The following is a 23,365-nucleotide window of genomic DNA, read 5'->3' as shown; positions in this document are numbered from 1 at the left end:
TGTAGTTAGGAAAAATCTCCTTGGTTGTCAAATGTAGATCAATGAAAAGTAAACCAAGCTTTCTCCCTTGCTTTTCCTCTAAAATAGAGTTTATATATCTCAAAGGATGTAAGTACAGTCACCTGGATTGACATCTAGAGATGATAAACAATAACCTGATTTTTACATATCTTTTCCAGTTCGAAAAATGAGACCATGTTAACACATCTATCTAAGTAATATCTACAGAGGGGTCTGGACAAGCTGGATTGATTAGCCTAGGACAATTTTATGTGGTTTTATAAGGCCAAATACGGGGTCCTGCCCTTGGGTCACAACAACTCCAGGCAGCTCTACAGTCTGGGGCAGAGTGGCTGGAAATCTGCCCAGTGGAAAAGGACCTGGGGTTATTGGTCAACAGCCAGTTGAACACGAGCCAGTGTGTGCCCAGGTGGCCAAGAAGGCCAATGGCATCCTGGCATGGATCAGAAACAGTGTGGTGAGCAGGACCAGTGCAGTGATTGTCCCCCTGTGCTCAGCACTGGTGAGGCCAAACCTTGAGTGCTGTGTTAAATTCTACACTGTTCAAGAAGGTGCTGGAGTGACTCCAGAGAAGGGCAACAAAGCCAATGAAGGATCTGGTGCATAAGTTTAAAGAGGAACTGGAGAAAAGGAGGCTCAGGGGAGACCTTATCATGCTCTACAACTACCGGAAAGCAGACTGTAGTCAAGTGGGGGTCTGTCTCTTCTCCCTGGTAACAAGTGACAAGAAGAAATGGCCTCAAGTTATGCCAGGTGAGATTTAGATTGGATGTTAGGAAAAACTGCTTCACTTATAGGGTTGTCAAGTACTGGAACAGGCTGCCCAGGGAAGTGGTGGAATCACCATCCTTGGAAGTGTTCAAGAAATGTGTCAATGTGGTCCCTAGGGACATGGTTTAGTGGTGGACCTGGCAGCGTTAGGTTAATGACTGAACTTGATGACCTTGGAATTATTTTCCAACTTTCATGATTCCAGGATTTATGATTATGAAGTCCCATAAGAAGCATGTAGCATGCTTAAAAATCCCATGAGATTCAGCATCATCATTTCTGAGAAGAACTCAGATTCTACTGTCATCAACAATAAACGCCTTTTACTTTCATCAAGGTCTAGGACTGTCTCATGTGCAAATTTTTACAAAAATCTTACTTAAAATTAAATTTTCTTCTTAACAAGCATTGTCTCCTAATCAAAGAAAAAACCCAAAGCAAACAACCTATGAATCAGCACAAAACTCCCTTCAAAACAGTTAAACTGTTTTCAAACTAGACGTCAATAAATAATTAAATGCAATTGTTTATTAGAAGACATGAAATGACAGATTTCCCCATAATTAGGAAGAAGTCCTTACTTGGCCAGTGTCAGAACTAAAATTCCAAAGGATACACTACAGCAGAAGAAACAGTGTACAGAAATTTTTGGCATAAAACATAAATTTGACCTTAGCAGGCAACAAATAGATCCCCAGCATTCACTCATCTCAGTAGTTAGAAGTTGCTGGACAGGGAGCAGATGTGGTTGATCTAATGTCTAAATAAGACTGTGATTAAATAACCAAAGTATCTTTCACTGCAGTTTTGTCAGAAGCACATCACATTTGCAAAGAAGAAAATCAAATACCAGCAACAGTCTTCCCATGTCTACAACAAGAACATAATCATCACTACAAAACATATCCAAATGTCAACAAGTAGATAAAATAATTCCCTGAGTAATGGAATCTAGTTTCACCCTTACCTGCAGGTGAGTGTGTCATACTGCTTACAACCAAACCACAACTCAGGGAAACTTCCTTTCCTCACTCCATGAACAATTCAACTTATTTCAGAAACACAAAGTTAGAATAGATGACTAGATGGTCCTTCCTGCTCTTGTATTCTCTTATTCCTTATTCTGTATGTTTTTGGTTCTACATGTAAATACCCAGGACTTTTTCAAGCCCTTTGCTATGGGCTTCAGACACTAACCCTAGGTAGGCAGGATTTACGCTCTCTGCATCTCTAGCCATTGCAGCAAGGATTCCTGGATCACAGGAATTCTTTTTCATATCCAAAGGTGTCTTTGCAGAAATATTGCAAGCTACTTGAGTTACTTACTTCCTTGACGTCAGCCGATATTTTAGTTTTTTTTATTCCTTTTAAAAATCTTCAAGATCCTAGAAATTAAGCCAATGAACTCAAACAAATATGACTGTGATGTTTGTATTAATAAATTTATCTGTGCAGCTCTTAGCCCAGAGCCATTTAATATTAATGGTATTAAATGGATTATTTAAAAAAACCCACAGAGATAATACCTCAGCTATTTAAACCAATGAAGAAGATGGTGGCCTCCACTCCGGGTATCAACATTAGAATTTTGCATCATTAGGGGTTATAAAAGAAAAGCAATTCTGATTGAAACACCTATTTTAATGATGCTCATAGTATATATAAATCAAACCACTGTAAATGTCACCTGAAAGGATATAAAATTCAATTTTTGCACCATCTGGAATGTACTCCTGATTAAGTTGTTCAGCAATGTGATTGTATCACCTAAACAAACTAATTATCATCAGAATGACACATTTTGAAGTTTCAGTGGCATTTATCTATGTCTCATTTATTCCACCCTTTTTATTTCCAGGATGACCTTATGCTCAAATAGTGCCATGAAGCTAGTGCATGTTAATTTTCCTTTCAAGAGTAAGCATATTTTTCATTAGACTTTACACAATGATACACCTTTACACAGTAGAGTAAAACAGACTGAACAACAAATTAGTTTTGGAACATGAAATCTGGAACATCAAAGTCTCTTCAGCTAAACAACACAAAGTCTCCTCAGCTACAATAGGTTCACATATTTCTGCTCTTCAACTTCCTTCTTTCCCTTTTTTTTTTTAAGAGAGCACATAGTAAGTCATCTTTTGCAAGTCACCTTTTTTGTCTGAGATATTTAAATTGCAAATAAAAAGAAAATGCTATTTTCCATCGCTTCATCATTATGAATTCACAGTTCGTAGCTAATTCTTCTCTAACTTTTCATGGAAACAGTCATTGTATTCTATACAGAAACTACCACACACAGTTTCTGCTCCTGCACATACTGGTGTCAGCCTAACACAACATCAAAAAATACTGTTTGCAAATACCATTGAAAGGCACCCCAACAACATGTTAATCTACAATTAACGGTACCTAACACTAGCCAAGGCCAGAGCAATTATTTTGAAGTGCTGAAATGTTGTTTCTGTACAATATTACACTGCATAACTTCATGGTAAATTGGTTTCCAGGTTTATTGCCAAAGTAATTAAAAATTCAAAAGGTTGCTGTTTGTGCAGAACATTATGGAAAAATATTAAATACAATTGAACCTGGAGATTATTTCTTTTTATAGTGAGAGAGCAGCAGGATGGGAGGAGCAACTTGAATAAGGAAGGTCGTATCAGAAGTTCATGTTCTAGCAAACACATTTCAGTGGAACATCTACTGTAGGAAAGGGCACAAGAAAAACTAAAAGGAGGCAACTTGTTCTAAAAACATTTTTTAAAACCAAAAACTTACTTCTGAGAGCTGGTTCAAAGAAAGAGTGAACACCAAAGGAGCTAAATGGATTATATAATGCAAGCATTAAAACTTATATTTGGTCTGTTTTTTCTTTGCTTTTATATTAGCTTAACTCTATTTACTAAAGTACTATTTAATTAGCATTCCTCCTTTTCTCATGTCAGAAAAGATTTTGAAACATTACTTAAAAAACAACAATTTTTTTAACCCTTTGGGAGTAATAAGGTAGAGGAAGGAGGAGAAGGTGAGAGCGTTCAAACCTCAAAGGAACAAACCCAACCTTTTAATCAGATTTCATTTCTGCAAGTTGAATTTTACTAGTTCATACGCTTGGAAGAGATTATATTTAACTACTGCTATAAAATTAGTAATTTGCAATGTCTAGAAATTGCAGAATGCCTACAGCTACATCCAGTGCTTCAGCATGATCTGTCATTGTGCACATCTCAGCTGGTAGCAGCTGATGGCATCAGCTGGAGCAAACTAACACCCAGTAATGAGGAGAATTAGAAGTTAAGGGGTGTGTAGTCTCCCAAGAGAGATGGTGATCAAAAGGAAGTGATGATGAATAAGTGGTGTGTGGGAAGAAATTCTCAGCTGAGCTGTACATGAATGTATACACCATGTACAGCAGCAAAGAAATACACTATTATCACTCCTGCTTTGCTCTCAGTGAAGGCAATGATTTGTGTTCAGCTGAAAAGCCATCAGTAGAACAGACAGCACACGAGTTTTGTCTGTAACAGAAATCTAATCTCCACCAAGAGTGAGCAGCAATGACAGCGTTGCCTCCCTCTTGTTGTCACACAGCAGAACACCAAAACCCCACCTGTGCACGCCCAAAACCTGCTGTTGGCCTCCTGGGAGACTTCAGTAGAGTCCCCTGTTTTCTGTGTCCCTACACACCTTCTGGGGAGAAAAGCCAGAGACACCTCAAGCTCCCGAGCTGGAATGACAGTCATGATGAAATATTTAAGACTCTTAATTAAGATGAGGTTTTGAGTCATCAACTTGTATTCACTTTTTAAATTTAAACATTCTTAGCCCAAACCATCCATGGCACTCACTTGGGTTTTTATCTTGACAGAGACTTGTTTCTATAGATCCAAAACAGTGGAGTAGAAGAGTTGCCCATTAGTAAGGCTTCATAACAGCTTTAGATCCTCTTCAGTATCCTTATTATTAAAAAGCTTCTCCTGACCTCCAACCAAATCTTCTTTCCCACCATGCTGAGCAAATTATTTCTTGCTTTTCTTCCCAGTGGATATGAAAAAAATCCTTCTCCACATAGAAGTCACTTACATGTGAGTAGATGTACAATGACCTATCCTCTGCCCTTAGACTAAGGAAGTCCTTAATCCTCCATCTATTGATTTTCCATATAAGTTTTATTGATGCTACCAACTTTGTCCCTGAGCTTTTTGGAGTGGGCAATTCTACGGAGCTAATTATGATGCTAATTAAATCAAAACAATGGTCTCTATTTTCTCACTTACATCAGCACAAGTTAGAATGAGAATCACTTTTTCTTTCATATTGTTAATCTAAATTCATCCAATGCTCTCACTTTGCATTAAAAAAAAGACACAAGCTCGAGCATACACCATAACATCTCTATTAATAAAAATTAGCATTGGTTCTGAGCTTAACTTACTCCATTTGAGATGATTAGCTATAATTGCACAACAATTAAGGATTGACTGACACACACCAGATGGAATAAATCGGATTTCACAAGTAGCCAGTATAAAGTCCACATAATTAACTCTCATTCTGATATGCAACATTTTGTTTGGAAAAGAGTCCTAGGTCTCCAGTCTCTCAGCATTTTAATAAGTAAATTATTAGGCCATTTTGTCCTCAGATGGAAGAAATCATTAATTTAATCAGACAATTCTATCCTCCAACTACAGATCCATATAATAATTTAGCCTATAGTTCTGTCTCCAGCTTAATAAAGTTGGAGGGGAGCCCTACAAACTTTGAACATCCATTGACGAAAGTAAATATTACCGGGGAAAAAATACATGAAAATATATTGTTTCATTAAATGACATAAGCAAGATTTCCTTCGGCTTCAGGGGCAAGGCTAATGAAGTTGGTGTCACAGGCACATTAGAGAGCTCACATTCACTCAATATGCAAAACTAAGGACCAGATAATAAACATAAGCTGTTATAGAAGTAGTTTCCTGCTGAATATATAAGCGTGTGTCAGGCAAATCCTTGGCCAAAAAAATTAGAAGAGTCAATTGACACAGAGGTCAATTTTGAGAGCAAAACTTAAACCCAGAATGAGGCACAGTTCAGGCCAAAGGATCATGCCATGGAAAAGCCATATAGAACAAGCAGAAATATCCTAGAAAAAGAGAATAGCTCATCAATGATGCCCAGTTGCTTAGGTAAGGTATATGAAACAACAGGAAAGGTGTACACAGTACCACAATGCTGCCATACATTTACTGAATAAAGGTTTTAACACAGGAGGTTTTAACAGAATGCCAGTAAATCACAATTAAACACAAGCAGTAGAAAAATGGTCTATTAAAAAAAAAAAAATGTTGGAATAGCAAATGATAAATACAAATGGACACAGCTATTTTCATACTGGATCTGAAATACTGGAGGGATGTAAACAACAGAATTATTAACTGTACACTCTAAACAGATGAAGTCTCCTTTGTACAGGAATACATAACACCATGCATTGCTGGTGATAGAGGGCTGGCTTATGCACATTAGAAATTACGTGGTCCATATTTAAGCACATACAAAATCTAAAAAACCAGTTTGTGAGTTTGTGTTTATGTCTATATGCTTTAAATTGCCTGTACTCTGGAATGTGACAATTAGAACCTATTTTGATTTCAAGTCACAGAATGAGATCAAAAAAACTAATGAGGTCATGTATGGATGTAGCAATCTGGCATCCTGCAGTGGAGAATTAAAAGATCATGTTATAATAACAGCTTTGTTTCTCTCATATGGAATGGTTAACACTAAAAATTATGTTTTCAATATCAGAAAAGTATTAAATCTAAATTTCATTTATTTCATATGGGCAGTTTCATCGCTGCTAAAATTAGAAATAAAAAGTTAATACAAATAAAAAAGGTGTATATCGCCATATTTCTTTTATTTCTGATCAAATTCAATTCCTTTACCCCACCAAAAAACATTAAATTTTTATTTGCGCATCTGCAACGTAAGTGAAAAAGGATCTTGACCTATATGTTTTTTATAAGGCAGTTGAAGAGGAAACAGTTGCTCATTAGATTTCCACTGACAACAGCCAGCTGTGGGAGAGCTGTGTTTATTTCCCTTTCGCACCCGAGATGACTTGAATCCATATCATCCTTTTCTCAGGAGATTGCCTTAATCTCCATAGTGTAGCTACTGGAGGGTGCTTCCACAGATAGCTCTTCTGTAAAGCCTTTTCTCTCGTTATGTAACAAAACAACATGATATTAATTGCAGCCAGGACTGAGACCCAAATGAAATCCTTCATGCCATACATTCCTACAGCCATATATACAATATTTCAATTCCCAGCTTACTCCTCTCCTCCAGCTTCTTCCCCTCAGGTTGACCAGTTTGTCCTCCAGATTATTAAAATAAACTTTGGTGGGAATTTAGGTACATAGATCTGCATAAAATAGCCTTTTTTTTTTTTTTTTTCTTAACAAGAAATGTGTTTTCAACTAAAAAGACAATTTTCAAGTCACTCTGATGAAGATTCTTTTCTGAAAGAATGAAAAGGATCAAGTCACATACATCATATTTGACACTGGGAGTGTTGGTTTCATCATTCCTTACCAAGAAAAGTTTAAAGTTCTCGGTGTACTAAATCCATAAACTTTAAACTAAATATCAAATCATTCCTTAAAAAGAAAAAATTAGTTTATCAAGAAAATTATAATTGAAAGTAATTGAAGGAAAGATGTTTCAAACTTGCACAGTAAACAGGCCTAAATTACCTATATGCTTCTTATTCTCATTCCAATTTTTCATTAACTGCAGTGGAACTTCGTGGCAGATTTCAAACAGCGGATATTCAAAGGAGATCTTCCTCCTCACTTCAGGAATAAGATTGGAGCAAAATTTCAGCAATGGTGGGTTTCTATTATGACATTTGAAAAGTCTGTCTGTATTGTATGCATACTCCATGCGCAGATATTGAATTAAAATTACCATTTATTATTGTACCAAGTGATATTTTCTGAAGCATTCATGATTGAAGACCTAATAAACTCACAGGACTTTAACCAAGAGCTAACTCATTCTGGTCAGAGCGAATGCAAACAGGATAGTGCTTAAAAACAAACAAACCAGCAGAAATCAGTCACTTGCCAGACAGCATTACAATTTTCCCTGATAGTATGTCAACAGTTTAAAACTGTAATCAATCTGTATTCATTCAGAAACACAGCTTCTTTTTCTTTTTTAACAGAAACAGAATAATAGGAAGAAAAAAAAGCAAATACTGCCTGCCAAGATTTCAATGCTGAATAAACAGCCACACTTGGAAAGCTTATCATGGTGTTTGATTTCCCAACCACAATCATGTACTCTGTGAACAGCATTTTTCTATCATGCCTGACAACACAGGAAAATATTAATGGAAGAAATGATCACTTTTTATAACTAGCAGCTTGGTTAAAATGTGGGTCCCAATTAAAGTCGGTGTGACATACTAATCAAACTGTAAACACCCAGGATTTTATGCATATGGGGCAAAAAGACCTTACTCTCTTGATGGCCTCATCATATCTAGCACAATTTTCAGAAAGACCAATAAATGGACCCAAAATACCATGATGTACTGAAAAAGTTTCTTAATTCTATCATTGCTAAGTTGGCCTCGATACTCATCCCTTTGGCATAATTTTTACAAGAGCAGTTAACTTCCATGGAAATAACGTGCCTATCACCTTGTTGGGAAACTACTTTTCCAATGTAATTATAAAGCACAAGATAAAAATTCCACAAAAATGCTGAGATTAGCTGAAGTATACACTAATAAAAGGGAGTTTTGTCAATCGTCAAGTAGTATATTTTCTACTATTTCTCTGCATTGTGATTTGTCATATATGTTAAGTAAGAAGAGCAAAAAGTGAAACACAGAAGTGAAACCGAAAGATTAAGGACTTCATAACTGCTGATTTATAAACCTCTTAACTGAGGATATGATCAGAATCCCTTGCAAACAAATTCAAGGGTCAGACTAAAAGCTTTGCTTCACTTACTAGGCCCTTAGATAAATATATTAGTTATACATAAAATATAATAGTCACTACAAAAATAGACATGACCCAACTAAATGAAAGAATACAACCTCTGTGTACCATGAGAATGAATAACTATTTGGCTATTCATCATTTCTATGTGTTGCTCTTCTGTTCATTTAATAGATTTTAAGTCAGAACATACCATTAGGATCATTTATTTTGATCCTCTATGAAGTGCACTAATTTCTTCAGCAAGCCTGTGACTTCTCATGAGCTACATGATATTGAAGGAAAAATAAACTGTTGCAGCTTTTCATTATGAAATTTTATCACTAAAGGAACCTACCACTGAAAGCTTTAATTTTAATGGAATTTCCACCGAGTAAATTAGATTTTATTTCTTATTAAATTGGTTTCACCAGTTTTCTGTTTGTTGTCAGCCAAAAGCTAGGACCTTTAATGCTAGCAAGTACATAGCTCATAAATGTTCCGCTCTGAACTGAGGGGAGTACACAATGCACAGAATCACAGAATGGGTCAGGTTGGGAGGGTCCACAGTGGGTCATCTGGTCCAACCTCCCTGCTCAAGCAGGGTCTTCGCAGAGCACATTGCAAAGGACTGCATTCTCCAAAAGCATTGCATGAATTAACAGTGATGCAGTTCATATCACTAGATCTACAACCAGAAACAGTGACATTTGTTCTATTAATAATGCTGGGATCAGCATGTGCCATGGGCATACTGTGCCTGATTTAAGTATGATTGTGGTAAACAAAGATCTGTATCATCTATGTCCAACTGGAGAGATAAAAACGAGCAGGTGGTGTAGGAAACTCCCAGCAGATACAATGCTAAACATAACCTACGCTAACAAAAGTGCTACCTTGAATGAGCACACGTCTCTCGATAATTCCAGCAAACATTTCTGCTCTAATCAGAGGATTGAATACAGAATTAGTGACCTAGAGCACTGAGTGTCATGTAAAGGAAAGTTTTATTCTGATGTGACAAAAGTCATCCTTTGCCATTTGTTCTTTTTTATAAAGAATTAACATTCTCGCCGTGAGACCAATTTGCTCAACAAGTTATTACATTCACCTTCTTGGTAATTTTCTTTATCTGCTTTCAAAGCAGTCTTGGAAATTCACACTTTTTATACACACTTGAAAATTCAACCAAAATGACATTGGCTGCTTTTCAACAATCAAAAAGGACCTCAAATTTACAAAAGAATACCTTCCCACCTCTCACCTGGAGATGGTACTTCAGAAGGCAACCGTAATTCAGATTCATTGCATTTATGTACTTCAAACCCGTGGCTATTTACTAGCAGGGAGAAGTTCAAACATTACAGTTCTTGTTGGAGGGAAACTCCGAAGATCAAATTGTATGTTCAAACAACCACATTTTCCCTCTGTGGTTCCAGTCTTCTAACATCTGAGAGTCCTGCTGTCAAAACACCCTCCCATAGACCTGAAGAAGGATAAGTGACCTACCTTAGAAAGCCCGCCTACTTCCAAATAGAAGCAGATAATGAAAACATTCCAGGTGACCCACAGGGCAGTCCACACCGTGTACTAAACACAAAGCCGGATGAGAGCAAAAAAGAGAGAAAAATAAAACGTGAAGATGAAACGGCTTCATACTGAGTAGATCAATAATAAAAAACTGATATCAATAAACATTGTTCTTCTGGGAACAGCCAAGCACAGAGAGTTCAGAAAAGGAGCTCCCCCTGCAGAAGTCCCCTAAGAACCACTGGAAATTACAAATCCAATATTCATTGCTGTACTAAATAAATACCAATAAAACAGATTTATTCTTTACAGTTTTACACTATCCTACTGATATCAATTAAGCCCAAAATGCTGACTTAAACACTGGTTTTGGGACAACTCTGAGTCATTTTAAAATCATAATTTAGCTCTGTTAAAGGAAATATCAGATAAGCACAATACAAAATAAGTAAATACTATTGAAATAACATTTAAATACTATGAAGAAAGGTGCAAGAAAAAACCCCACAACCAAACAAAACAGAAGATCTATTGGTCTGGTAATCTAGATTTTTTTTCTTTTTAAACCAAAAAGTAACATGTAAATCTGATCTCTTGAGAGTCTTCCACAGTAAAACGTAATTTAATTACATTAAAATTAGCTCACTACTTCTCCAAGCCTTTTGCCATGAACCTGGTCCTACAAAGCTTGCTTAACTGTTGAATGTATCCATACCTGTTCTGGGTTCTCCAGCATTGTACTGAACTCATACACCACCCACAGCATGAATGGGGCATTAATTCGTCTACTTTAAATCATCTTTTGCATTTTAACTGTCAGCACAACAGACTGGCAGCATTTCTTTACAGATGCACTGTTTACTGACATAGAGCTGTACTCTATTCCCAGTGAACTCTCCAGGCAGTCCCCCTCAGGAGCATTTCATCCTGATGGGCCAAGTGTCCATGCAGCCAGGCAGGAGCTACATCCACCACAACAATGCAATGAGCAGCAGCACTGCCACTTTACCTTCACCATGGAGAACTGCTGCTAAGAGCTTTTGCAACTCTAGTTAGCTGTGGTCAGATGAGGGTTAGTATCTATTGTTTTGCTTCAATATATCATTAAAGCTCCACATAATAATCTACAACGCATTTCATAGGTGCCATCAGTTTGCCTTTCTTGGGCAGTTTTAGGTTGTGTTCCCCTCTTTGTTCCACTCCCTGTCACGTATAATGAAAGGTTCAGGTGAAGAGGGTTGAATTTTTCCCCTCCTTAATTACTGCCCCCCTGCACAGGGCCATTTCTGTTCACCACAATGTCAACTGCTTTAATATAATTTCTTCTGAGGTATGTAGGCAGTTAGGCAATTGGTATGGCCCAAGAAGTAGGTCATTAATAAACAAAACAAGAGTAACATTCCTGGGCCATTTCCTCTGTCTTACAGAGAAGGGCAGTGTGGCAACTGAAGGCTGGGTCATTATAAAATAGACAAAATTGTTGTGGCCTGTGAGCAATATGAGGTCTGTACTACTCATATGACTAACTTAGAGTATATCACATTTTACTACATTTGTTGACTTTGTAGTAGCTCATCATCAACTACTGATTTTCTAACATTTATATTCAGAACATTACGTGCAGAGTGTTCAAAATTAATGAACAACTCATATAATCCTAGTTTCATGTAAAAAGCAAACTTGAGCCTATTTGGGAGAATTCTCCTTCTTAAGAAAGAATTTTTTTGTCTCTCCATGAACTAAATCTGTCACTACAACAAAAGGAATTCTATTTGATCTGCCAGGCCAAGCCAAATCTCTTAATGGCCTCATTCTGTCCCACGGGCACCAATGACAACTCTGTACTGTGCAGGCAAAAACTGTCTGAACCTGCTTTCCCAGGCCAGGCTGTGCAGAGCAGGTGTGCCCCTTGAAACCCAGCTGCTGTGTATGGAGAGGCTCTTCCTACACTCACACTGAGCTGCAGAAATCTAAATTTGAGATCCATTTGCTTTGTAAACATAATGAGTACATTATATTCAGTAATTAGTACTATATAGTTTTTTTTAAGTAGGGAAGTTATTGTCTTCTTGGATATGCAAGGAGAAAATTTTTTTCTTCCATAGTTTCAAAGGTACTTAAGAAAAGATTATAAGATAGCAAAGGCAAGAAAGCAAAATTAGGAAATGTCAGAATTTGGGCTGTGTATGCCAACTAACTCTTTTATTTTGTGGTTGTACAATATAATGCAAACATTAATTAAATCATCACAGATGTATTTTTATTTTAAAAGATCTTACCTCCCCTAACACATTTTATGAACAGCTAGCACAATACTTCTTTTCTGCTTGTTGTTCAGACCCTGCTCTGAGGAAAGAATATTAATTTCCTCATGAGGTTTACTAAGATGCTCATTGCTGTAATGTGTGAGAGCTGCACAAACATTAACTAATTTATTTTATGTTATAAGGGAATGATACAGCTCTCAGAATGTAAATGATGTTCTGATACATGCAGAGATTACATTCAGAAGTATTCACACATTATAAGCATCCAGCTTGAGGTCCTTAAGAGTTCATTTTTCAGAATGCTTGAGGTTATACACTCAGTTTATAAACTCAGTGTTCAGCTCCCTGTGGCTGAGCATGCAGCACTTGTGCAAATCAGACCACGAGGTCTCAAGACAACAACCCAGAAAACAGGGGGAAAACAAAGCATGTGACAAGTTTGGTTAAAGTGACTCGCTTTGTGTCAAAAGAGGTTTCAGTGGTTGAGAGCAGAGATAAAACTCAGCTACTCAGCACAGCCTTCACAGCAAAAGCAATCCTTTTTTTCTTGAGAGCATATGCCTCATTCGTCCCATTGTCTTCTGTTTTCTGAAAGTCAAGCTTCTATTCTACATCTGTGATCATCAGAAAACCCCCAAATGTTTGTCTTTTCTACCGAAACTGAGGCAAAAATGTAAGAATTAGTAGGTGTCTGTCTAGTTTGAATCTGAAAATATATAAAAGGATCACAGTAAGACTGCACAGAAAGGCTTTAATAGCAACTTTTCTAAATTTTTGAGTGGTTCTTTCTGAAAAATTTGTAACACATTCTGACAGTATATGCATTGTGTAAATTTATAGGTATATACCTTCTAGGTTAAAAAAACCCCACCAAGCAATCTTCCATTATGTGGCATCACACTAACACCTGCTTGAGTCACTGAGAAAGGTGTAACTTTTAGATCCATGACACAGACTTTTTGCTAGCAGAGCAACAGCCCAAATTGCCATCCTCTGTGTGAAGGGACACATCAGGTATGCTGGCAATTTTCTCTCAGTGTAGGAATGGTTAAGGTCTGAGACATCAGGTCCACACTGACCCTCATGTTTCATTTCCCTAAAGTACCTGAACTGTTTCATGATCTGACCTGCCACTCAACCTTGCCCACTCTGTGTCCTGAACATTATCGTGTCCATACTGCCGTGTCTGCTCACTCTTACTTCCCCACACCCAGTGATTCCTGCCTAGTCCTTTGGCCAGCCTCATTCTGTCCACCCCAGATCAGCTGGCCTCATACTCAGTGTCACAACCCTCACCATATCTAGCATGAAGAAGAAATTTTCCACACAGGTTGAATCAGTAAGAAGAGTTGGTATTTTTTATTTTATACCCCATAAGATGCACCACTTAAAATCACCTGGATGTTTTTGTAAGAGATCCCTTCCAGTAGAAGGACCTAGGACCAGGTCATATCTTCACTTATTTCTCCCCATGGTGTACAAAATCTTTGCTTGCTTTTGGTCTTGCACCAAAGATTGAATACTATGTGGTGTGAGGAAGTATTTGAAGTCTTATAAATAATGTGGAGGGAGTACTCACTGAACCTTACAGGTTAAATGTCTAATAAGTTACTGTCTAGCCTAGTAGGTCCCTTTCAGATCCCCTTTCATAATGCCAGCCTCTCTACAACAGTGAGATTTCTATACCTCTTTTGACTCTACAGTCATATTGAAACCAATGCAGAGATACATTTCATGTATCAGTGAAATACAAACATTTCTAGAGTTAAAATATTTGCATTGGATGGACACAACGTCACAAAAACAACTGGTAAAAGAAAAACGGAAATTTTCTAAGTTTGAATAATACTAGGATTGTGGGATAAGTTTAGCTTTAATGAATAAACCATCTCAAGAGTATATTTAAACCTGAAGTGCAGCAACTACTCTGACAGTGTCATGGCATTAGAGGGAATGAATGTTGGCTTGGGGATACTTCAAGGGAAAGAAGCAACTACTGAGTCGTCAAATCATCCCCCTGTAATACCTGGCATCAGTACTTGCAGAACCTTACTAGGCATATTTATGAAAGATGGCAAGGGAAGTGACATAAATCAACACAATGGAGCAGTAACAACACAACACTTACCAGGAAGGATATTCAACGAGTAATTTTGGAAGCCTAAATATTTCACGTGTTTTCACTGTCTGTATAACATTTGCTTGAATACTGTATAAAATATTCTATACAGCCTTTCTTCTGATGTTCTGTTTTTTTATTTGTTTGGGGTGTTTTTTGAGAAACTCTCTGCTGGCTTTTCAACTTTATCCAGTGTCTATACACGTATTATTTAATGGAACACATTAAGGCAAGTAAAGCAGAGATTTCCACCATAGATTCTCCCTATTTAAGTGTATTATTTTCATCTCTCACTATTCATTAACACTTTTTTTTTCAGTTTTGGGCCTGGCTTGTGCAGTTTTAACTGTATGACTCATCATTCAGAAGCCTTTTGAAGTCCCATATCAGAAGTAGGAGAGGGGGAAAATCCCCAACTTTAACAAGTATCCTGTCATCATCATTAATCAATTTTAACAGCCTGAAAACCTTGCTGGTGATAGCAAGATCTATTAAGAAAGGAAAAGCATGAACAAGGAAATGGATCACAGAAGAGCTCTGGAGCTTCATGACAAGAGTAACAGCATGGTTAGAACTGAAATTCAGCTGCTTCTTTCTTCTTTGCAAATGTTTGGGTAAGTTTCAAATGAGCTAATATGGGAAAATTAGGAATCAGCTCTGCACTTTTATGTCCTCTGGGAACTTTGCACTGATTTAATTCAGTCACAAAATATTCAAATACTGAAAATAGTACACCTGCTTAGTGACAGGACAGATTGTTCACAACATTTATCTAAATTGCTAATTAATACAAAACCTATTAGAAATAATTATTGGATTTAAACTAATTAGGACACTTGGAGTCAATGCTGTCACTCCCTCTCTCTGTTTCCTAAGCTCTGAGGACTTGGAATTTTAGGTATGAGCAAGTGAAATTCCAGATTTATTTCAGAATCACCATCCATATAGTCCTGTATCTGAAGGACTGTAGACAGTGAACATGAACCACTATCTTTAACTACTTGGAATGACAATTCTATTCCACAGAGATGCCTCATGTATCAGCCACTGCATGGCAGCTCTTATATAGTGGGGCAATTTTTTGATAGAAAGCTCTCATGCCAAATTTTTTATCACTCAGACTAATTTCTTTATTCAGACTTTTAATCTACAATGGCTATGCTTATGCTGCAGCTTATGTGGTCACTAAATCCTCGTGATAAACTGGCCAGCCTGGGTTCAAATGCAGTGGAAGAGTCAGAAGCATGCAACTGCTATTGTGTTTATTGTTTATCATTTTCTATCACAACCCTCACTAAACTCCTTGGCTCTACCTACCTGCAACAAAAGCCTGCTCAGTTGTGCCTGCAGAAGCAGTTTCATACTTGACTGCAGTATAGATGTGCTTCAAGTTATGGCCCTACATGTATTATATTTATTCACTTACTTTCCCATTCCTTACATATGTTAAAATTTGAGGAGACAGAACATGACATACGCAGCATAGGATGACAAAGCGAAAGCTTTTGTGTAACTTCACTTGTCAGGGAAACCTTCAGGCACAGACTTCATTGCATGGAAGACAGATTAAAAACATTCTCTTGAGGTTAAACAATGACTCTAGAGCTGGTCAGATGAAGTCAAGATCACCACCAGAGTATGACAGATTATCATGAGAACATCACATGTGCCAGAATAATTTTGTGGACACAGTTTACAGAAGTAAACCATTGTACCTGACATGATTCTCTCTTTACTTCAATTTTTGTATATTGTGATGGGATCATCTGCACTAGTTGAGCTGATTTCCAGGAAAGTCTTGTGGAAAAGACAATTGATACTAAACATAATTTTCTTGAAGCAGTTAGTTACTTTTCCAGCTAAACTGGGTTAAGCTTAATCTAAATCAGAAGTTTCATCAGAGTACATAAAAGCATGACCAAAATATTTATTCAGCCACAGACACAGTACCAAATTCTTGGGACACCAACCACTAACAAATCCAGGGGCTTAGATGGGGCTGAAAGTGCAGCTATGGACATGGAAGGCCATGAAGCTTCTCAATGAATTTGAAGCCTAATTCACTACTCAGAGCCTGGGTAAGAATCTCTCTGCATTGTGTTTAATACTGAAATTCAGGGTTCTACTGAAAATTTGCATTAAACAGACTTTATATTTAAAGTTAGCAGTGAAAGTTTACTGCTGTAACAGGTGGACTGTCACTTCTGCCTTAGTGAATACAGCCAGTATGCAGCTGGCACTGGTAGGGGTCTTTACTGTCAGTACCACCGACTCCTTCTGGGGCTTCTGGGGACAGTGGACAAAGCTAAGCTGTGGCTGGGAGAGCCCTGGGTAGCACAGTTTCTGGGGAGCATGTGTTGGGTGTAGCCTGGAAGATCCTCAGGCTATAGCTCAACAAGAACTTAAAGCTGCTGTAATCCTGCACTGCTGTAGAAAGACTATATGCACTTCTCTCCTTCCTCTGGTGACTTTTTCCCATTTCCCCTCTCCCATCTCTTCCCTTCTGCTGGAACAAGCAAAACACATAAAAGAGCTGACCTACACTTAATTAACACCAGTAAAGAAAGTAATTGCTTTTCACCTGGATCTGTTCTGGTTTGGCAGTTTACCAAGTGGCTGAACTGGTGCCTGTGCTGGTGCAAACAGAGGAACAGCACAGGGACTGAAGGCAGCAGCTGAGCAAGGGCAGTATTGCTTATGCTGCCTTGAGGTATCCACTGAATTCAACCTGAGGACGAGGCTGAACTGACAAGTTTGGAGCTAGCAACAAGAAAAGTCTTGCAACTCCTCCTTTCCCCTCCACCTCCACACTGCTGCTCATAAACATGCAGTCCCAGTCCCTGCCTTATGCCAGCCCTGGCAGCTATTGGGAACCTCACAGACCAGATTCAGGTTACCAGTTTAGCTAAAAACTCTCTACTTCTTGCCAGGTTGGTTTTCTGACAGCTTAGAAATGGAACTTACTGACAGGTCCAGTTAACTCCTGCCAGAAGTGGGGGTGAGGATCTGGGGAAGTGTTCAGTAGGGAACAGTGGGAACAGGAAGACATGACAGACACCTTCTTCTGCTGGTGTTGAGTTGTGAGGTTGGTTACAGATACCTTGTGTTACAGACACCCTTCAGACTTCATAACCTGGCTCAAACTATTCCTACTTCACTGTAAACCCTATGTTAGTAAGGACACAATCACAGATTGCTCAGAGAGGCAGTGATGGGATGAAGAAGTGGGTAATCACAGAATATTCTGAGTTGGAAGGGACACACAAGAATCATCAAGTCCAGCTCCTCAGTGAACGGCCCGTACAGGGATTGAACCTGCGACTTAAGGCATTATTAGCACCATGCTCTGACCAGCTGGGCTCTAAAGCCTTGATCCTCCCCACTAAGGAGTATCGGCATCAGCTGTAGCTACAGCTTTTAAATATATGCTTAAAGATAAATCAGAATATGAGTTCAGTTAAATCAGCATAAAGCATCTTGCTGAGGAGGTGTTTCTTTCTTTAATTATGAGTTTTCTACCTCTACTTTAAGACAACTTTTGTATAGCCTAAAATGTTCAATTACATTGGAAAAGATCTAGAAACAGTCAACATCTGTTGCATTTAATTTGATAATTAAAACAGAGCTTGCATCATTGAGCAGAGTACTGAACCTGAGGGGCAAAAAATTTTGCAGTGTTGCACTTCAGACATGAATTTCCCACATAATTTTACAGATGCTTACACTCGCTTCTTATGTATAAAATGGAGTGCATGAAGCAGAAAGGTGAGTCATCAATACCCAGATGCCCAGTTCTTCAACCACAGATAATAGACAAAAAATGGATTTTTTATATAAATCCACTTTCAATTCATTATAGTCTGCTTGTAAGCTTAGCTAACACAAGTATAATCTTGGATGCATACTTTGTTCACTTTCTCTTTTAAGACATGACAAAGAATTACAGAATTCCAGGCTTGACTGGAAAAGATGAAGCTTTTTAAGTATTTGTTTAATGAGTTTTCCCCAGTAGACACTTATTTCATTCCTCTGTGAGGAAAAAGAAAGATAACGTTAGCCCCTTAAAATCCATTACTGACAACACAACCACAATGTTCCAAATACAGCCATTACCAGGTAAAGACATAATATTCACCCATTCAGGAGAGAACACAGGGGAGGAACAGAGATTTTTTTGTTGGCAGTTTACTTCACAGCTTTGAAATTTCTTTTTATTCCTGGCTATATTGAGAACAAGGGAAAAAAACAACTGTGAAGCTTCAAGTTACATGCATCAGAGAGAATTTACAGTAATTCAGGGTCAAAGCCAAAAATACAGGTCTTGACAAAATTACATGTAAGTAAGAAGAAGACTTCTTTGGAACCCATGGGTCACAGGACCAAAGACATTTCCACAATCCTTGCTTCTCCCTGCTTAAGAGAAAGATGTAGCCAAATATAACTTGGCCATTGCAAATTTTTTTTTTTAATCGCCATCAAGTCTGCTGTCTGCTGCAAAAAGAACAAAAATTTGTATTTCATTTATTTATTTACACATAGTCTAATTGACTTGTACTGTAGTCATAGTTTTGGCAGCACTTTCTCCAGATAACCTGTTTCTGATAATGTCCAAAATCTCAAAAAACCCACTTAGTAGTCCTAAATTTGCAAAAAGACATGAAGACCTCTACAGTTTCTACAAAAATACCATCTGGTGTTTTGAAACCAAGAAAATTCTGCTTTGTAATATGACAGGTTTTAAAACCAATTGAAAAAAAAAAAATATATATATATATATAAAATAAATGAGACTTACCACGACTATATATCGAGGCCTAAACTGGATGGTTCCAAACAAACCCAAAATGACAACTATTATTTGTAGGAAATTGCCGAGGATAGGAGCCCACTGGAAACCCAGGAAGTCAAAGATTTGTCTCTCTAATGCTGCCAGCTGTAAGAAAACACAGAAACAGAACACTTTTTAATTATGGGTTGGACAGAACACTTGACATTTTCTTATTTGCACCAGGATTCACCACTGAGTGAGCAAAGCTATGCAAACCTTGCTATTGCTTCTGAAATACCATCATGCTCCCTCCATTCCCCATGCCCATTTTCTTAGATTTAGCCTCAACTAGACTCGACTGCAAGTTCCTCAGTCCATTCCTAAAAGCCCAAAAGAGCAGAGCAGGCCCAGACGAGCCCAGACATGGCCACTATGATGCCAGGAGTTCCTTATGCAGGAATTAAGGAAGAATGCTGGGAGCTCCTCACTACCCAAGGCACAGATGTAGGCTCAGGGGGTGAAAGGCAGCAGAAAATGTTGGAAGACCTCAGAGCAAACTGCTTCCAAACCAACAGCCAAATGAGCCATCTGTGCTCTTCAAAAGCTGTTACATTACTTTTGTGCAACTACAAATCAGAAAGAAATGGTGGCAGCCTAATAGCTCTTGTCCCACTGTCCTCATGGCATTTTGGGTCTGGATTTAGTTGGGTGTGGAAAAGGAGGAAGCTAAGAAGCTTCAACCTTCATCTGTGCAGCAGCATGTGATTCTTACGTAAATCTGCATTTCTGAACACTAGGCAAAAAAAGAAAAAACAAAAAGCCAAATATAAAATTCTACTGCAAACACATTTGCTACTCATTTTTGACAATCCAGTCCATTGTTCTAAACATAGAAGAATCAACTTTCTTAGCAGCATATTTGTCCAAGTTTAAACTTAGTTCAATATTTTTGCAGCTGTAGGAAGATATTCTTGAGCAGCTAAATAGAAGCCCACTGAGAAACAACTGAGTTTCTGTGCTTGCTAGAATTTATTAACATGTACTTGATTTTACTACATTGTTACAAACCCTAAAATTTACTGAAATATGCACTTACAATATTTATAACTGAGACAGATGGAGCAAGCATGGCTCTATGAATACCAACCAAAGTATTATCGTATCTGGGTATTTCACATAAACCATTTCATTTTACATATTATGGGCAGATTCAATCTTCACCTACAAGATGGGGCTAAGTGTCACAGAGAGCAGAATCCATTTTTTCTGTACAAAAGCCTTCCTTACAGCAGACATGAAAACCACATTCTCTATGCTGAGGCTAATAAATATGATAAATCTAAACAATGAAATTAACAAAAATTGAATCATCAGCTTGGTGCAGCTCCTTTGAAATCAGTGAAGTTACACTGACTTTTATCAGCTAAAGATCTGGCCCAGCATATATAAATGAAAAATCACACAGTACAGTACAAGGGCGCCCCAAATCCCATGTGAAAGATGGTAAGTGAAGAGTTTTGAAAGCTCTTGGCACAGGCAGAATTTACAGTTCATGGTTTAACAGCATGCTGAGAGTCCTGTATCACATAGGAAGGCATTTATGACATCCATGACCAGAGCCAGACACATTTTCATTCCCATTACAAATGGAAATCTTCTGGGTCATCAAAACAGCTAAAAAATTCACAGACCACCAGTTTTCAGAGACAATGTGTCTTCTTCCTGGAGCCCTGACATTACCAAGCAAGCAGAGGATGGAGCTGTCAAATCAGAGTAGGATTTGCTTAGTGCTACCTCTGCCCTGACATTCACTGAAACTCTCCTGCAGCATTGGTCTTCACCTGCACCAATAGAGTGTGTCCTATCACACTCCCAGCACTGAAGGCAGTTGGCTTAGGATTCTCTCCATTAAAGTGTCCTTGGCTCTGAAACAGGACAGCTGTGTGCAAACTATATACTTACCTACTCAAAAAGGCCCTTGGCCATGGGTGAACTCTTTGTGAGGACCAGTGGTCACAATAACCCTGGTTAATGTGACAGAAAACTCTAATGGGTCACTAACACCTACAATGTCACTGCCTGGCTTCTTCCCTAGGCACATGAGAATGTGCTGGTATAGGGAGCAGGGAGCTTGCCCAGAGTGGGTATTGAGGACATTCACTTCACACTGGTGGGTCACTGCAAGACATGGATACCTTTACGCAATTTTATGTTGCTTTGAAACACCCAGAGCTATCCGAAAGACAAAAGCCTGCAGTACAGATATGGATACTGCAGCACAGATATGAATGAACCTGTTTAGTATCTGTCCCTTCTTAAACTCACTGTTGGGATAAATTTTCAGATCAGCACCTTAAATGCCTGAAACACGTAATATTGGAACATAAATGAACACAACCATTGCACTTTGCCACCAGACTCATGCTAAAAGGCTTGGTGTTCAGCTCACGCCTAAACTGCATCAGATAAAAAGTTTGCATGTGCATCTCCCTGATATCGGCCAAGCAAGTTCTGATTACATCCATCAGGCAGGTCTGGCTCCCACAAAATCGCACAGTGGCCACAAGTATATTCCCAAAGGTGCACATGTGTATATTCACCATAGACAGAGTTACACATAAAAAAAATTATTAGTCTTTCCTTGGATTACTGTGGCTAAGGCACCCACCACAAACACAGAGAAATAAAGTTCAATTTCTTCTCCCGCTGCCTGCTGAGTTATTCATTCCTCTCCTCCCACTTCCTATCCATTAGGATACCAAGGGAAAGAGCTTCTCTTTGAAGCTGTGTCACAGGCAAAAAAATAAAAATTTGTATTTCATGAGTCAAAAACAGAGCACAAGCAGAAACGTGAGCCTACAGTCTATTGCTTATGGCACTTATACAAAACTGGGAGAGCTGCTTGTGTTTCTTGCCTGCAGGGCTCGCTCTTTATTTTATATACAGTGACAGCATGAAACCACTGAAGGAGCCCTGGAAGCAGGATGCCAAGCATACAGTACCACTCCTTCCTCACTAAGAAGTGTTTTCACCATCAGGCTATGCAGAGAGACCTTCCTGCACAGCTAAGTCTCATTTATTTTGCTCTTGTCACCAGCACAGAGTAATTTGTCTCATCCCTAAAGCCCACAGAATACATTAGCAGGGGTGGTGCGGGGGCTGAGGGGAATCTAAAGAAAAGAAAGAGGTAGGAGGCATGTCTTTCCTCCTCAAATTGCTACTCTGTTCTAAATTATAACACCTTGCAGGCAATGCAGGCAGAAGTTAAAAACCTTATAATTCATGATCATGGCAGAGGAAATACTAAGTTCTGTTTTCTTTATGCCATGAGCAATATGGACTGAATAGAGGAAACATCTGAGTGCTGGTGTTCTTATGTCTAATATTTCACCCAACAGAGCCCCCAAGAAGCAGTGACCGCCACAAAGTTTTTATCTCTGTGCAATTGAAAAAGCAATCCCTAACACAGGCTGTGATTCAGGTAATTGATTGGACAGAAATAATCAGAATAAAGGGAAGGAAACAGGCAGCTGTGCACATTTAAAACCTGGTTTTGCACAGATATGAAGAGCCCATACTGCCGATGTTTGTCCAAATCCAAAATCCCTGTAGCCATCAGTGGCCACCAAACTAGCCTAGATTCTGTGAAAGATGGTTTCACGTGGAGTTATGTGCATGTGAGCACCTCAGAATGTTATACCAGAAACAATTTGATTATAAGGAGGCTGTTTTTCTCAACAAGAATTTTTTTCTCAACAGAAATTTTCCCACACAAATTTCTAATTTCATCACCATTTTCAGATTCTTCTGAAAACAGCTTAAAAATCTGAAACCTAAAGGGAAGGGACAGGTTTCCAAAAAAAGCTGGCTCACCTTTTCCCATTGCTAAA

General features: G+C 38.3%; 1 protein-coding gene across 3 annotated transcripts in view; it reads right to left on the bottom strand.

Moving 5' to 3' along the window:
• The window catches only part of NKAIN3 (sodium/potassium transporting ATPase interacting 3), a 346,639-nt gene that overhangs the window by 164,525 nt on the left and 158,749 nt on the right, over positions 1–23,365 (bottom strand). For all 3 annotated transcript variants that reach the window (XM_069004845.1, XM_069004846.1, XM_069004847.1), the window contains exons 2-3: positions 19,503–19,640; positions 10,301–10,381 (exon numbers count right to left, since the gene is read on the bottom strand). In XM_069004845.1, coding sequence (XP_068860946.1) covers positions 10,301–10,381; positions 19,503–19,640 — 219 coding nt within the window. The remainder of the gene's footprint in view (positions 1–10,300; positions 10,382–19,502; positions 19,641–23,365) is intronic.

Source organism: Aphelocoma coerulescens, chromosome 2 (assembly GCF_041296385.1).
Source record: "Aphelocoma coerulescens isolate FSJ_1873_10779 chromosome 2, UR_Acoe_1.0, whole genome shotgun sequence".
Taxonomy (NCBI): domain Eukaryota; kingdom Metazoa; phylum Chordata; class Aves; order Passeriformes; family Corvidae; genus Aphelocoma; species Aphelocoma coerulescens.
The sequence above is the reverse complement of the archived record's forward strand: the minus strand, read 5'-3'. Positions and strand labels throughout refer to the sequence as shown.